Source organism: Pollachius pollachius (assembly GCF_949987615.1).
Source record: "Pollachius pollachius genome assembly, chromosome: 16".
Classification (NCBI taxonomy): domain Eukaryota; kingdom Metazoa; phylum Chordata; class Actinopteri; order Gadiformes; family Gadidae; genus Pollachius; species Pollachius pollachius.
Genome location: NC_136949.1, coordinates 20,273,344 through 20,290,924, shown reverse-complemented (window position 1 = coordinate 20,290,924; position 17,581 = coordinate 20,273,344). Strand labels below are relative to the sequence as shown.

The 17,581-nt window shown below is 41.1% G+C and overlaps 1 protein-coding gene across 1 annotated transcript in view; it reads right to left on the bottom strand.

The window, feature by feature from the left end:
- The window catches only part of ift172 (intraflagellar transport 172), a 60,263-nt gene that overhangs the window by 26,574 nt on the left and 16,108 nt on the right, over positions 1 to 17,581 (bottom strand). The window contains exons 17-28 of the mRNA XM_079753303.1: positions 16,304 to 16,440; positions 16,078 to 16,185; positions 9,436 to 9,520; positions 9,101 to 9,193; positions 7,794 to 7,871; positions 7,263 to 7,511; positions 5,431 to 5,509; positions 5,169 to 5,289; positions 3,711 to 3,855; positions 1,737 to 1,826; positions 1,317 to 1,414; positions 498 to 633 (exon numbers count right to left, since the gene is read on the bottom strand). Coding sequence (XP_079609429.1) covers positions 498 to 633; positions 1,317 to 1,414; positions 1,737 to 1,826; positions 3,711 to 3,855; positions 5,169 to 5,289; positions 5,431 to 5,509; positions 7,263 to 7,511; positions 7,794 to 7,871; positions 9,101 to 9,193; positions 9,436 to 9,520; positions 16,078 to 16,185; positions 16,304 to 16,440 — 1,419 coding nt within the window. The remainder of the gene's footprint in view (positions 1 to 497; positions 634 to 1,316; positions 1,415 to 1,736; positions 1,827 to 3,710; positions 3,856 to 5,168; positions 5,290 to 5,430; positions 5,510 to 7,262; positions 7,512 to 7,793; positions 7,872 to 9,100; positions 9,194 to 9,435; positions 9,521 to 16,077; positions 16,186 to 16,303; positions 16,441 to 17,581) is intronic.

Sequence of the window (17,581 nt, the reverse complement as noted above, 5' to 3'; positions counted from 1 at the left end):
CACTAGGCCTCAACATCATCCTGGTGCATTACGCTAGAGGAGATACAGTCACCAGGCCTCAACATCATCCTGGTGCATTACGCTAGAGGAGATACAGTCACCAGGCCTCAACATCATCCTGGTACATTACGCTAGAGGAGATACAGTCACCAGGCCTCAACATCATCCTGGTGCATTACGCTAGAGGAGGTACAGTCACCAGGCCTCAACATCCTGGTGCATTATGCTAGAGGAGATACAGTCACCAGGCCTCAACATCCTGGTGCATTATGCTAGAGGAGATACAGTCCCCAGGACTAAACTTACATTTAGAAAACGTAGAAGTTTGTCTGCCACCAACGACACATACGATCACATTGGAGTCAAAGTGCTGCCCAGCAGCTTCATGTGTCCCAAAGTTCCAGAACCTGGTACAGCTCAACAAAGTGCATCTATGCTACTGGAGCTGCAGCTGGTGGACTGTTCCCAGAAGGCTTTACATCAGTCGTCTGACATACCTTGGCCAGGTGGAGGTGGGTTTCCTTCAGCAGGTCGGGATGGTGCTTGGCAACAAGGCGAATCATGTCCTCAAAAAGCCTCTTCTTCTTATACATGGTAATGGACAGGTCGGGCTGTTTCACAGCTGCAAACAGCCTGTCCAGACACACACACACACACACACACACACACACACACACACACACACACACACACACACACACACACACACACACACACACACACACACACACACACACACACACACACACACACAGTTGACTGACTGACTCGTTTTTGTCTCAATTTGTAACTTTTACATCCCAACCATCAATAAATCAATTGCTCCAAACAAAAATAAATCTGATATCTGTGACCGCAGATAAAAATAATTGGATGTCTAACCAGCCTGTCTACCTACCTACAAGGCTACCTTCATTGGGCAGGATCTCAGTCTTCACAAGGCTAGGCAGACCTATAGCTAAAGCCAGCACGCTAGTCACCTACTTTTGGGGAGTGGCTTTGGAGGGAGGTCTGAATGCAGGGGTGGGATTCAATTGTTGGATACTGAAATGCCAGCTTACTCTGGCTGGTTAGACAAAGAGCTGGTTCCACATTGAGTTTATTTGATATAGAATTGTCCTTTTGATTGGTTGGTCAACACTAATCTGGTTACTCTTAACTCTTTACTCAAACAACGGCAGTAAACAAAGCAACTCCAAGGGCCCCATTATGATATTGAATGAATCAGTCAACCCCCCGGCACCGCATTATGGGCTTCAGCGTAACATAAAACAACACTAGGCGTCGCCAGGTGCTCAATACAACATAACAGTTACCTCTCAGCCTCCTTGTATTTCCCCTCTCTCTCCAGGTCCTGAGCTCGGCTCAGATACAGGGCCGACACTTGGTCAGAACTCATACACTCCTCTGCCAGCTGTGGACACACACACACAGTGCAGTGAGCTGCAGACACCGGCAGTGTTGGGCGAAAATGCTTTTCATTATAATGCCAGTAGACGTTACAATATCACTTTGGGTCTGAGGTCAAATATTATAACTTGTTACATTTACGTTATTTTGCGGGTGGTGTTAATATATGTAGTAAATGATAAAACAAGAATTAAAATGAACAACATTAAACACGTTTGGCTTTTTTGACGATAACGCGTTACTTGACACAAGTGTAATAATAATATTATCAAAATTATATTCTACCATTTGACACTGACTTCTTTTTATTCTGTGTGTGCACTGACCTTATGAGCCTCCTCCCAGCGCCCACACAAGGTGTACATGTCTATAGCGTCTTTAATGTGACCTCCCTTCACAAACAGCCGCTCAGCCACCTGCACAGGTTAACAAAACACTACGGTGAAGAATAATACATAATGATACTCATTACAATAACACACTATGATACATCTGATAATAACACATCATCATTTACACATCTTCTGATAACATACATATGATAATAATACATTATCATACACATCATGATTCATCTTCTACTAACACATTATAATAACACACTATGATACATCTAATAACATATTATTAATACATCTGATAATAACACATTATCAGCTACACTATGATACATGTGATAACACATTATCATATACACTATGATACATCTGATAATTATACATTATAATAACAAACTATGACACAACACATATCATACACATTATGATACATAATCTAATAACACATGATCATATACACCATGATATATCTGATAATAATTGTATAATAATACGTTATGATTATCTTACACTTAATTATGATATATAATATGCTAATATATAAAAAAACATTGTTATATATAATAGATTATAAAAATATTTATTATAAAAATAGATTATGACAATGCATTGTGACATAATAATAGATTATGATAAATATTAAAATCATATAAGATGTTATACATTGTAATAATAATTTATGATATTTATGATCATAATATCTGATGATATATTTGATGTATATGCAGTGTGTGTGCAAATGGTTTAAGTGCTGGGAGAGAGAGTTGAGCATGGGCCGGTAAAAGATGCAGTTGTTCTTTATAATGACTGGGCAGTAACTGGACCGCCAGGGGAAACGAACCACAGAGTGAGACCAGAGCGGACCGCCAGGGGAAACGAACCACAGAGTGAGACCAGAGCGGACCGCCAGGGGAAACGAACCACAGAGTGAGACCAGAGCGGTCCGCCAGGGGAAACGAACCACAGAGTGAGACCAGAGCGGACCGCCAGGGGAAACGAACCACAGAGTGAGACCAGAGCGGACCGCCAGGGGAAACAAACCACAGAGTGAGACCAGACGGGACCGCCAGGGGAAACGAACCACAGAGTGAGACCAGAGCGGACCGCCAGGGGAAACGAACCACAGAGTGAGACCAGAGCGGACCGCCAGGGGAAACGAACCACAGAGTGAGACCAGAGCGGACCGCCAGGGGAAACGAACCACAGAGTGAGACCAGAGCGGACCGCCAGGGGAAACGAACCACAGAGTGAGACCAGAGCGGACCGCCAGGGGAAACGAACCACAGAGTGAGACCAGAGCGGACCGCCAGGGGAAACGAACCACAGAGTGAGACCAGAGCGGACCGCCAGGGGAAACGAACCACAGAGTGAGACCAGAGCGGACCGCCAGGGGAAACGAACCACAGAGTGAGACCAGAGCGGTCCGCCAGGGGAAACGAACCACAGAGTGAGACCAGAGCGGACCGCCAGGGGAAACGAACCACAGAGTGAGACCAGAGCGGACCGCCAGGGGAAACGAACCACAGAGTGAGACCAGACGGGACCGCCAGGGGAAACGAACCACAGAGTGAGACCAGAGCGGACCGCCAGGGGAAACAGGAGGTGGGGCATCATGTCTTTATCACGTGCGGGGGGCTCTCCCATCCTGCGATCCGTTTTTTACACGGTAGGGGTGGAATGGTTTTCTTTGGCCTTTGTGTGGTTAGTAAAACAATAACCTTTTCCTGTAATTAACCAAGGTTATTGCTGTATAGTTGATCTTTAAAGAGTGGGAGAAAGTATTTCAGAAAGTAAGTACTTTAGTTTTTTATTATTTTCATTTTTGTGGACTTAGAATTACTGATGGACATCATTTTGCCGGTTTTATGTGCAGACCAAGGAAGGAACTGAACGCAACAAAACGTGTGGCAAGACAATAACTAGAGCTCAGTGGAGGCACGTAGAAGCTTCCTGCCCTCGTACCTGATAGTCCTGCACAGAGGCGTAGTGCTGAGCGATCTTCAAGTAGTACTTCCCAAATGACTGGTCCTCCTGGAGCTCCAGCAGGTGGACGGCCTTCTTCCACTGGCGCGCTGCGATGGCTGCCTCCATGGCCTTCATGGAGGAGCTGAACGGTGGAAGGGAAACATCGCTTATCTTAAGACATTCTGGAAGCAAAGCATTTGGTTTATGCATCTGATCTTTGGAGGACAGACTGTCTGTCTGTCTGTCTTCCCAAGATCAGATCTGTCTCTTTCTTTATCCTCTTTTTATTATCGATATATGTGTATGCAAATATAGTCGGGGTCATAACATTACCAATTGAATAGCTAATATGTATGCCAGGAAAAGGTGTAGCTTCATCTACTGTCATCCACATCAACTCAAAGTGAAGTGAATAACTTGGACCTTTTAGCTGATAGTGCTCTGTGTGCTTCTATATGGAGACAAATAAAATAACTGCACTCACTCAGTAATGGATGCATTCCCATCTCTGAACTAAGCTAGGTGTGTTACCCAGCGATGGACATGACTCCTGAACTAGGCTAGGTGTGGTACCCAGCGATGGACATGACTCCTGAACTAGGCTAGGTGTCGTACCCAGAGATGGACATGACTCCTAAACTAGGCTAGGTGTGGTACCCAGAGATGGACATGACTCCTGAACTAGGCTAGGTGTGGTACCCAGAGATGGACATGACTCCTGAACTAGGCTAGGTGTGGTACCCAGCGATGGACATGACTCCTTAACTAGGCTAGGTGTCGTACCCAGAGATGGACATGACTCCTGAACTAGGCTAGGTGTGGTACCCAGAGATGGACATGACTCCTGAACTAGGCTAGGTGTGGTACCCAGCGATGGACATGACTCCTGAACTAGGCTAGGTGTGGTACCCAGCGATGGACATGACTCCTTAACTAGGCTAGGTGTCGTACCCAGAGATGGACATGACTCCTGAACTAGGCTAGGTGTGGTACCCAGAGATGGACATGACTCCTGAACTAGGCTAGGTGTCGTACCCAGAGATGGACATGACTCCTGAACTAGGCTAGGTGTCGTACCCAGCGAAGGACATGACTCCTGAACTAGGCTAGGTGTGGTACCCAGCGATGGACATGACTCCTGAACTAGGGTAGGTGTGGTACCCAGCGATGGACATGACTCCTGAACTAGGCTAGGTGTGGTACCCAGAGATGGACATGACTCCTGAACTAGGCTAGGTGTGGTACCCAGAGATGGACATGACTCCTGAACTAGGCTAGGTGTGGTACCCAGAGATGGACATGACTCCTGAACTAGGCTAGGTGTCGTACCCAGAGATGGACATGACTCCTGAACTAGGCTAGGTGTGGTACCCAGCGATGGACATGACTCCTGAACTAGGCTAGGTGTGGTACCCAGCGATGGACATGACACCTAAAATAAACTAGGTGTCGTACCCTGCTTCGATGAAGTGGTTGATGGCGGCGTCCATTTGCTTCTGTTGCACCAGGTGGTCACCCCACGCCTCCTCCAGCCTCACCACCTCACTTGGGAAGGAAACACGAGACAGCTCCACCGCTGACAGGAGTGGGAGAGAGGGAGACTGAAATGAATCTAAATCTAACACAGTTTATATCTTGGGTAATGTTTAGTGAATACTCCTATTTCTATACACCCCCATTAGAAATAAGAGCCATCTGGGGAGGTCTAGACACATACCTTTCCTGAAGGTGTTCCCTTTGCGGTAACACTCCAGAGCTCTCTGCTTATTGCCGACCATGTCATACAAGTCACCCGCCTAGAAAAAGGTTTGGAGTTCAGAGGAATTCATTTGGTGAGTGCTGCATGCAGCGCTCAACTACTGTTCTCATGAAGTTTTATTCTTTCTTTCTTTATTATTCTCTACAAACTTTGAGACCTATCTCCTTCCTCAATTTTTCACCTAGACTCCATTCCAATTTTGAAATGTTCATATTAGCTTGGAATTGAGCAATTCTTTTCAGTATTTTTTAAAATATTTTATACTTTTTAAGATATTCTACTTTTAAAATACTATTTTTTACAATGGAAGTTAATGGAGCCGTCCGCCCATTCTCTGACACTTACTACTTCAGACTTCGTAACGTGGTCAATATGTTATCGTTAACCTTCGTTCAAAGGTTTAACAAATCAACACACTTGTATCTTCAATAATCTGAAAACAGAATTTTGATTACCTTTATACTTTTTTCAAAATCACAGTTTAAGTTCCATGTCGGCTTGTTTTCAGTTGGTCTCATTGTTTACGCTGAGGTTAGAGGAAGTGCAGGCAGGGTTGCCAGATGGGCTAGTTTTTCTCACTTAATTGGACTACTTTTTGCGATGTTCAGTTTTTTCAATTTTCCCGCCCAATTGGACAACTTTTAATAGCGTTAGGCTGGAAAAATTAGCATATGGCGAGTACATACAATTTCAGCTATTTCAGATTCTTCAGTTCAATTCCTTTTACATTTCTGCATTTTTAGCAATGCTTTTCATTCAGCTGTCAATTTATTTGTTTCCAACCATTATATATTAAATATATATTAAAAAAAATTGAAATGGTGTGCATGTTTACATTGTTTATTCCATTTAGACTTTTGAACTCCCTTCACCCTTCATCCCTTCACTTGATTTAAGCCATTTAACGTTTCTTTATGTCTTAATCTATGTGGCTTTATTAAAAGATATTTTCAATCTCACTTTGTACTACAGCACTGACTGCATTTTCTGCAGGACATGCATTTTCTAGTTATTATTTGGCATAATATTATTTGGTTGATGTTCTACACACACATATATAAATACACATATATATATTGATGTAATGTTGTATGCATGCTATGTTGTTAAGGACCCATGTTATAAAACATATCAATATAATATAAATATAAAATTCCAAGTTGTTTTGCTATCTCAACACAACCTTGTAGTGCTGTGCTCTATCCTGAGAGACAGAGACGGAGAGAAAGAAAGAGCATACAGAGAGATTAAAGCAACAACATGAAAGAATTTCCCCGTTAGAAGCAGATCAATAAGGTAACAGCTCAAACATTTTGAAAAGGTTGAGCAAAGAAAAAACCTTACCAACTGCCTTACTGACTGTTAATTACCCAGCAGGCTAACTGCCATCAAGATAAGAAGAGGAATTAGGACAGAAAGAACCACAGCATAAGGTGTGACTTTGTGCATAAGAGAACAAATTTTAAAAAAGGATCCACAAAAGGCTATCTAGAGGCAAGGCCATTGTCCCACCACTGTTCAGTACATGTAATGGATCTCATCAGCATTCTCTTATTCTACTATTTACTCACTAAGAACACTCTTTTAGCCATTGGATTCAAACGTTATTAAGGAGCTGGCTGACATTGGGGATGGAACCCGGGGATCGAAAACACCAATCATGTAACCCCTGCCCTCTATCTACACTACATTCCAAAAAGTCCAAAGCTAGGATGGTATCTGTTGTAACAGAAAAGGTTAATGCCTGGTCTAAGATCACATCACATTAGGTAGCGGTCAGCAACACCTACCCTCTCAAAGAACTCCCCCTTGAGGAGTGCGGCTGTGATGCGGTTCACCACGTCGCTGCTGCCCCTGATGTCCGGCTGGCTGATGGCTAGCCGGGCGGCCTTGGCTGGGAGGCCAGCCTTTAGGTACAGACTGATGGCTGCCTGGTAGTCACCCTCTCTCTCCTTCATCTCACCGGCCATCTCGTCCTGGGACGTTTCCGTCAGCCAGCGGTAGTAGTTCAGACGGAGACCGTCCAGCTCTGGATGGGCCTGAGAAATATTGGCTTGGTTTTCATAGGCAGGCGTTTTTAGAACGGGGTCACTCATTTATTAAAGGAGTCTTTTCATTGAGGCATTTCCCCCGAATTGAAGTCAAATTATTTTTCTATGCTAATATTTCCATCCCAGCACCAATGTCTCTCCGATGAACAGTTGTAGGATGTCAGAAGGTCCCAATGGGTTTCTGAGAGTCCCTGCCTGTTGGAGGGCTGAGCTACTGGATGTGGCTCTACTAGATGTAGTCTCACCTTGACTAGCTTGGTGTATAATTACCTTAGCCTCAGCCACAGCAATGCACTCCTCCCACATGTGCAGCTGCTGGTACATCTCAATGGCTTCATCAGTGGCGTTCTGGAGAAAGGCACAGGGACAAGGGCTTCAAAATCAGTTATATACCACCACCTTAATACCAATAAATCATACATTTTAGGGGAAATATTTCTTATTTTGTAAAGTAAGTTGAATATTTGTTAAACTTGATAAGCTATTTTGGAAACCACTAGACCTACATTACACATTTTTCCTGTAGCCTCAGCTTTTGAAACCTGTCATAGTACTACATGAATGGAATAAAGGATTTCCAAATAAACATTACCTGGCCATCATATAGTGCACTTTTGCAGAGCAGGTGTAAATTAGCCCTTGGATGACATAGAAGTTCAATGTCCGATTAATTAGGGCCTATGTTCAGAAGGTAGGGTCTATCAAAACAGATTGGTTATATGACCAATCAATACTATGATCAAATAGCAAGAACAGGACTGTGTCCTGTGACTGGGGGTCGGGGGGATCAATGTCAATCAATGCAACACTACTTAGCACTGCACTGGACGTCCCATTCAATTGTTTGAAATGTTTACCAGTGTTGTTCTCTTAAAGATGATGTTTCATTTTCAAAAACTGGGTTAGGCTGATATTTTCTTTGATGCAATGATATTCATTTAATTTGCACACATGACCACACATGAACGGAAACTGCAGAGCTAGGCCTACTCAATTTCAATTTAAAAACCTGTTAGTTGATTTTTCCTGCTTTCCTCCCGCATGTCTTGTTAGATATAACATCCACTAAAATATAAAAACAAAATCTTGTTTTGTAGCCTATGTATTATTGCAACTATGTGTATTAATTGCATCAATTCAAATGGTTGAATATGCCTATACAGGCTATTTAATTGCTAAACTAGTAAAATGGCCTATAACAAAAATATACATGTTCAGCCCGAGACAGCTATCAACACCCCGTTTCTAACCAAAAATGGCCCTTTACAAAGAAAGGGTTGCCGACCCCGGCCTAGTAGGAACTGAAAACTAACCAAACATATACACAAAATATAGCATTTTAAATATCCTTCCTTAGAGAATGGATCATGATGCATCTGAACCTCTCTCACTACAAGAATAGCAGAATGCCAACGAATGCTTTAGTAAATACAACCATTCCACTAGTGAGTCTTAAATACAAGAATGTTGCCAGTTACCACTGTCAATTAAGCCCAGGCACATCGGAGCACATCCAACCATACTATCAGGTAAAGGGTGGTTTAAGAAGCAGGTTCGAGGTCTGACGCCACACTGACCTGTTCCAGGTAGTACATCTCAGCCAGTTTAAAGTTCTTGTCCAGCAGAGCCAGGCGGGCTTGGACCTGGTAGTGGCCGGAGCCGTCTCCTCCCTGCAAACAACAAAACAGAAGCTTCCTTATTAGACTATGGTAGCTGTAGAAGTGTCATAATTATAGACGTACTTCAGCTTAAAAAGCTGGATTTGTGAGGTAATTAGCTTAGTATAATGGCAAAGGTAGAAGTGGATACCAGACCACTTTTTGTGGGGAATTAAATGTCCTTGTGTGAAAAGGATGTCTACTGTCCTGCTAGGTGTACTGTGTAAGGAAGAGGTTTGGGAGTGATTACGCACGTTATCCTGGGACACCTTGTCAGCAATGTGATTGGTTTGGTGGAGAAAGCGCACGGTGGAGACATCGCCTAAGGCAGCAAAACATCTAGGCGTGACACAGAAGGAAGGAAAATAAATAAATGAGGAAGTCAGGGAAAGGAAGAGCACGCAAATACACAGCAAATAGTACAAAAATGAAAGCAAAATAAAAAGTCAAGAGCAAAGCTAAACATATATATCGACCTCAAATTAAAAGTGCTGGAAAACATTCTGTGTTAATCTCCAATCTTTCTTAAATGAGAATAAGATACACAAAAATACTGTATCTTATACTTTACCAATACCATTCATAATTGGTAAGGAATTGGACCATTGATAGGCAGACCTGTTATTAAACACCAACTTTACTGTCGCAGCATGTGCATTTTCTGAAGAAAATGTGTGTGGTTGCATGAGCCAACTCATCGTATTAGCAATATTCTGGGAGTATGCTAGCGAAACTAGCGTGCAAGCACGACATCTTGGAAGTCATTGGGCCACTTTGAAGCAGACTAGTGATTGGTTGAAGGATGGGGGTTTTCATTTTCGTTTGATTGCAGGTTTTAGCCTCCTCTTGCCAAAGCAGTTCTTCACTTTTTAGAGACCTGCTAACACTGTTTCTACATGTGTAACAACTTTGACAACCCTGATTTGTTCACCTTCTGAATGGTTGAAGCCAGTGTCTTTTCACCATTGACGTCCAAATAACCTAGGTGGGATGTCCTTGATAGTAGATAATAGATCTCTGAGGTTCTCTAACTGTGCGTTCAAATCAAACGCGACGGGTCGACACGACTCCATACAAAGTCAATGTAGAGACGCGCATCAGGTGACATTTGTCGCTAGAAAAATCTGCAGCAAGATTTGACTTGTGGCGCGCCATGAACGCCTTGTCACGGGCAAACGCGTTCACGAGGATTTGCAATGCGACACTTCCGCTCGAGTGGAAATATTTGAACTTTGCCGCGACATTCACATGATGCCAGCCAATCAGCGTCACTCCCTGAGTGATGTAACGTAACAGCCAATCAGCGTTCTACCGGCCAACCGTTCCCTGCAGTGCAGTCCGGATTGAACCGCAGCATGGAGGAGAAAGGGATTGTTGCCGTTTGCGACTCCCGGAGCTCTATATATACATAGAATAATATTATATAATATAACTAGAGTTTCCGCGCGCACGTTGCGTGCGCTTAACCTCTGGTTGTAATTAAAACCATAGCTATAATGTGGAAACCCCAGTCGATAACGTAAGACATTTTTTCACCAATTTTTGCCGCATTAGTATATCAGGAGATTCGTCCCTGAGGGTGATTCACACTTGATGCTTTATATGCGGACATCGATGCCGTTTAAACATCGGTAGTAGAATCAACGGGGGTTTAGGGGAGTGGGTTGCAAGGGGCGGGATATGACGTAGGGTCAGAAATGTTTACATGGCTGATTGTACATTGGCTACTTGACCTGAAAGTTTAAGATGTTTATTTTATTTTATCTTTTTACCAGAAGAATACGTCATTGAGATTAAACATCTCTTCAAGTGCCCTGGCCAAGACAGGCAGCAGTAGCCTAAAGTCACACAAGCATACACACAAAACATTAGAAAAACAAAACATTGCGGAAGGATCAAGGAGGAGAGTAATATTAAGTTTGATCAACAAAGTGTAAATACATTTTGGGAGGCTCAAGGAGAGTAATATTACATTTTACCAACAAAGTGTAGTCTTGTGGTGGACATAAATCACCATACTGTGTTATTGACAATTTGTCGTTCTGTGTTATAGGGATACTGTCTATTTAAGATCACGTGACCTGTGTGTTGATATGCCGGTCAGCGCGATGTTTGAATCTAACGGTTTTTATATGATAAAATGAAATTGTCTCTTCACTGCTTTTATCACAATTTCTACATTCTACAGACAGAACATCTCACCTGGGAGAGTTTGTTGACGGTGGGGCTGTTAAAACAGACGGAAGGGGTGAAGGGGGGATATCAATATCGCAAGACATTGCGGGATGCGGGATCGATTTTACCATTGTCTTTCAACGTCTGTATGTGAGCTACAGGCTGCTTGGCACATACGCACTCACCAACTTATCGGAGTAACTTGTCCGGCAGGCCTGCTATTATATAGTAGTAAGATATATAAATATCTATATAAAATAATATATAATATCACGGCCAAAAGCTGTGTGCGCCTCCGGATGGCCATAGCGGGGAGAGCCTTCGTGGGGATTGGGCTTTACAGGGTTTGTTTGAGGTTACAATAGGCCTTATGCGCAACATTCTTCCGGGTTCTACAAAACAGTGGTCTTGGCTTCCGGTCGTGCGCTGCTCAATAAGCTGAGTTTATTATGGCGACCTTCTACAGCCGGTGTTTACAGGAGCTACCCCGAACAACTATTAGCGATGTGCACAGTATTGCCAAACGGACGTCCAGAGCCCCGGGGACTCTGTTAGACAAGGGATTTAAGTTTTACGCCTCCTCATTTATTCATAATTATGAAGGTATTTACATTTGTAGCTTTTGCTAATATCGCTCGTTAGCGTTAGTTAACTGTAAGTAGCCTAGTTGTGTACTTGTATGCTATCAGTTAGTTTAGCAGTATTTTTGCTCACAGACAATTAAGACAATCAGATGAAGACTGCATTTTAGCGATGGGTTTATACTACCAACAGTATAATTACTACGATGTCCTGTGTGGTTAAGCTGGTCTTTGTCGACGTGGTACGCTGGTCGTATGTGTCTAGTAGACGCATAAGACCAGACACTACTATCCTAGTAGACTCTACTAGGATAGCTGCTAGGTTTAATGTCGACTAGCTGCTACCGTTCTGGCAGGTGTTTCAGATTTCTAAAACATTAATTTGTATAAAGACAACTGTGATGAATGAAATTATGCTGTATCTTCTTTTCCACCAGTTTCAAACAAAGACAGGTTGAGAGGTACTGTCACTGTCAGAGCAGCTTGTCACAGGTCCATGCAGAAGAATGAAAAACCACACAGCTTGAGCGTAGGCTATGTTCAGGGATGGGTTTGTTAAATTGTCTGTTTCAGTTCAATGACTGTACAGAATGCGTTCATCAAGCCTCTCAGAATGAATATATTTACACTGCAACTGCTTTCATTTGGCCACCAGCATGTTCTCAACTATGTAAACACCATATTCACAAATACAACACATTCTTCTGAGACACTTGATAAATGGCTATAGTCTACCTGTTAGTGAAAGAAGGTAATTTGTGCAAAGTTGATTGACAGTAAATATTTCTATCTACACATATTTGGTATACCTCTACTCGTATGGTTAACAATTTTTGTATACTAAACACACACACACTATACCGATAACATCATTAGGACACTTGCCATGACATTAAATTCGAAAGCTATATATATGTGTTTCCTCCCCTTTTGCAATTGCTACTACTTGCAACTATTGACACCCTGTAGTGGCAGGCATTCCAGTACTGAGCAATATATGTTTATTGTGGTAGACTTGTAGGAAGCCCCTTGTCTTAATTTAGTGGTATCTGTTCTGCCAACTGTCCAATTGTCTCTTTGTGTATTGTATACAGATAGTGCTTCGTGATTCAGATCCCGTCATCATGACCTCAAGTCAGTGTTCATGCAAAGCTGGCACAGCAGTATGCAATCACACTGCTGCACTGCTCTTTCAGACAGCTCATTACTCCGAGCTCACTATCCAGGTTGTCCCCCCTGTTCATGCCTGTACAGAAATGGAACAACAATGGCACAAGCCCAGAACTGCAGTAAGGGTTGAGGCAAATGCACTGTATAATATGTATGTAATAGTTAGGCTATGTGTGCTGCAATAAAATAGTAATTTGCTAAAATAAAGTATAGTGATCTAAGGTTAGAAGCATTAGAGGTGCAGCGTAATATAATGGCGACTCTTTACTTCATAAGGGAGTAAAACCCGGGCCTGTAAACAGCATGATTGTTACAAGACCCAGGCTTAACAGGTGCATGGAAGGAGGAATCAGGTGAGGTGTAGTCACTGAGGTCATACATGTAAACATTAGCTGGGGCACAGCAGGTTATGATTTGTAACAATATCACTGTATTTGGAGGTCACGAGCAGTTACTGAAACCATTAGACTATGCATACCACATATTTTACTTTTATAATTGGAACCTTTTCATAGTAGAATATTACCTTTACCACTTTGTTTCATAGAAGTACACTCTCCAAGGGTGTGCATGGGCACCCTTTTGATATTGGGCTGCTATGCATTGAGGACACATACGAGGACTTTGCTAATGTTTCGGACCCATATCGCCCTAACTGACTCATCCTTTGGAAACTGGTGGAAACTTACGCTAGAGTTAAATTTCCCCGACACAGAACAGCTCGGCACACAACAAAAACTGCTGTTCAGATGTTGCCGTTTCTGGTATTTTAACATTTTAATCACACGAAATAGAAAACTAAATACTAAATAGAATACACTAAAGCGAAACTTAGAAGTTACCAGGAGATCACCTACCGCTGCAGTCAACCAGTGTACGGAAGTGAAAAGCGGAAATGATTAGACCCGTTTACACCTGTTTTCCGGTTCGAACGCTGGGCGCTCCGCATAACCCCTATTGATTGCAATTGGGTTACAATTGATTGAATCACGGTGGCTAATTTGCATAATCATATTTGTGCATAACCTGGCCAAACTCTGCCTTTAAGGGGCATGTGAACCAACTTCTGGGTTTACGGGTCAGGTTTCAGGATTTTTTTTTTATATTTTTCAAAATGTTCAAGGTACAGCCAAATCTATCTAGCCTGACCCCATGGGTCGTTGAGCAAAATATACCTAATGTAAAATAAGGCCCAAATACCAAGTTTCAGAAATTGTTTAGGTTTGACTGCGAGTTATAGTGCTCCCTATGGTGAGAGCGCTGAAGAACCTGTGGGAGACTTCCTCATTTCCGGTTTACATATGCCTATTTAATAAAACAACAGCCAGGGGTTCAGGTTCGGAGGGGTTGATTGAAGTGTTTTTACCCATTTCAATATCAGAATTAAAAGAGAGCCAAGGATTAGTTTGACAAACCTCATGAAACCAGAAAACATGGGGGGCCTTGGTCACCCCAATCTCCAGTATTACTTTTGATCAGCTCAGTTACGTAATTTAATATCATGGTCACTGGGGAGACAAGACTCATTGTGGGTCCAGATGGAGGCCAACATGTTTGATCCCTTGCCTTTGGATTCCCTTATATTTATAAAACAATTTAATATTATAAAAAACATGGATCAGTGCTTCACTGTCTACAATAGGCTTTTAGCATGGAAGGACTGTATTAGGACACTTGGCTTCACTAACTGTACTTCTATGTATTCTCCTATCCATCAAAATCCTGATTTGAAAAAAACATTTAACATCAGTTAATATAAGTAAATGGACAACTTTGGGTATAAAACTATTTAGAGATTTATTCCATAAAAACTTACAACCAAAATCATTCATTGACTTAAAAAGTGAATATGGCATGACAGATTTTTTAAAATATCTACAGATTCGGAATGTTGTTGGATCACTAGTCAAAGAAAAAAAGTTACATTTTGGACTATCGTAAATGGAGGATATATTAATTTTCTCAATCACAATCAAAGGAAAAATCAGTGAAGTGTATGGTATCCTATCTACAACGGGTCACTCATGTTTTCTAACTTTATTAAAGATCTGGGAGAAGGACCTAGGGTTGGTTTCAAATGAAAATAGTTGGTCAAACATTTGTGAAAGAATAAATTTACCATATACAAGTAACAAAATCAAGGAAGCTAATTTAAAGTTCATTCATAAATTCTATCTTACACCAATAAAGATGCATAAAATCTCAAATGATAACTCACTAAAGTGTTTGAGATGTAAAAATGAAGATGGTACATTTTTGCACATGTTTTGGAAATGTAATTTGTTGAAGAACTTTTGGAATTTTATTCATTACTTTACGAAATCTGTTTTGGAATTGGAATTTGATTTAAACCCTTGTCTATATTTACTAAATGAGTCCCCAGATTTTCAGTTAGATAGAAAATAATGCAGCATACTAATACTTATAACATATTTTGCTAAGAAATGTATTTTACTTTTTTGGAAAAATGAATCTCTGCCAATCTTTAAGTTTAAGTTGTTTTTGGACCAAATGTCAACATTTTCCCCGTTAAGAAAAACGAACCTTGGAAAAATTTAATCGCGGTCATATTATTCATGAATTTTGTGTTCCATTGATCTGTTGCTTGTAGGAATTGCTTTTTTTTTTCTCCCCCGGTTGCTTTTTTTATTTTTCATCTTATTATTATTATATTACCATTATTAGTATTATTAGTATAGGAATGTTTTTGTTTAGTTTTTTGACTGTGGTTGTATATGTGCATGCATGTAGGCCTATGTATGCAGATATGCATGTATGCACTGTATGTGTTTATGTGGGTGCAGGGAAGGGATATTTAGACATTCTGTGTTCAGTGTGTTCAGCTTTGTGTATGCCCATGCCAAATAAAAATATGATGAAAAAAAAATAATTCAAAGAGAAAGATAGTAAAATGAAATTCAACTCTGCTCTATGTTCAAGATAGAAACACTTATTCCCCTTTGTGTGTACCTCTCAGCGATGTGCAGTTGACCTGCCTCCAGCGACAGTTTGCTCAAAGTCTTCCACATGGCCTCCGTCTCTGGCAACAAGTCTAGAGTCTCCAGGAATGCTGTAGCTCTTCAGACACACACACACGCACACACACACACACACACACACACACAATAAGCTCATGCCCACTGGTCAATCATCATGCATTTAGCTAAAATCCAAGAAAACCAAGGTGAAGTGAGACCTGTCGTAGTCCCCATCGTCCACCGCTGTGCCAAACTCTATGAGCCCCTCGTCCAGCGTGTAGCTGGATGTCCCAATGCCTTCCGATACAGTCACGTCTGTCCTACCGTCGGCCCTCACCAGGTCCACAACGTCTCCCTGTGGGCAAACAAACCATCAGCGCATGTAGAATGCAACTTTAAATAAACAGCAATAGAATGCATCTTTAGGTAAACACCAATATAATGCATCTTTAAATAAACACCAATAGAATGCATCTTCAGATACACACCAATATAATGCATCTTCAGATACACACCGATATAATGCATCTTCAGATACACACCGATATAATGCATCTTCAGATACACACCGATATAATGCATCTTTAGATAAACACCAATATAATTCATCTTCAGATAAACACCAATATAATGCAGCTTTAAATAAACAGCAATAGAATGCATCTTGAGATAAACACCAATAGAATGCATATTTAGATAAACACCAATATAATTCATATTCAGATACACACCAATAGAATGCATCTTTAGATAAACACCAATATAATTCATCTTCAGATAAACACCAATATAATGCAGCTTTAAATAAACAGCAATAGAATGCATCTTGAGATAAACACCAATAGAATGCATCTTTAGATAAACACCAATAGAATGATTCTTTAGATAAACACCAATAGAATGATTATTTAGATAAACACCAATATAATTCATCTTCAGATACACACCAATAGAATGCATCTTTAGATAAACACCAATATAATGCATCTTTAGATAAACACCAATAGAATGATTCTTTAGATAAACACCAATATAATTCATCTTCAGATACACACCAATATAATGCATCTTTAGATAAACACCAATAGAATGATTCTTTAGATAAACACCAATATAATGCATCTTCAGATAAACACCAATATAATGCATCTTTAGATAAACACCAATATAATTCATCTACAGATAAACACCAATACAATGCATCTTTAGATAAAAACCAATAGAATGCATTTTCAGATCAACACCAATAGAAAGTATCTTCAGATAAACACCAATAGAATGCATCTTCAGATAAACACCAATAGAATTCATCTTCAGATAAACACCAATAGAATGCATCTTCAGATCAACACCAATAGAAAGTATCTTCAGACACACCAACATAATGCATCTTTAGATAAACACCAATAGAATGATTCTTTAGATAAACACCAATAGAATTCATCTTCAGATAAACACCGATAGAATGTATCTCCAGATGATCATCACCAGTCCAT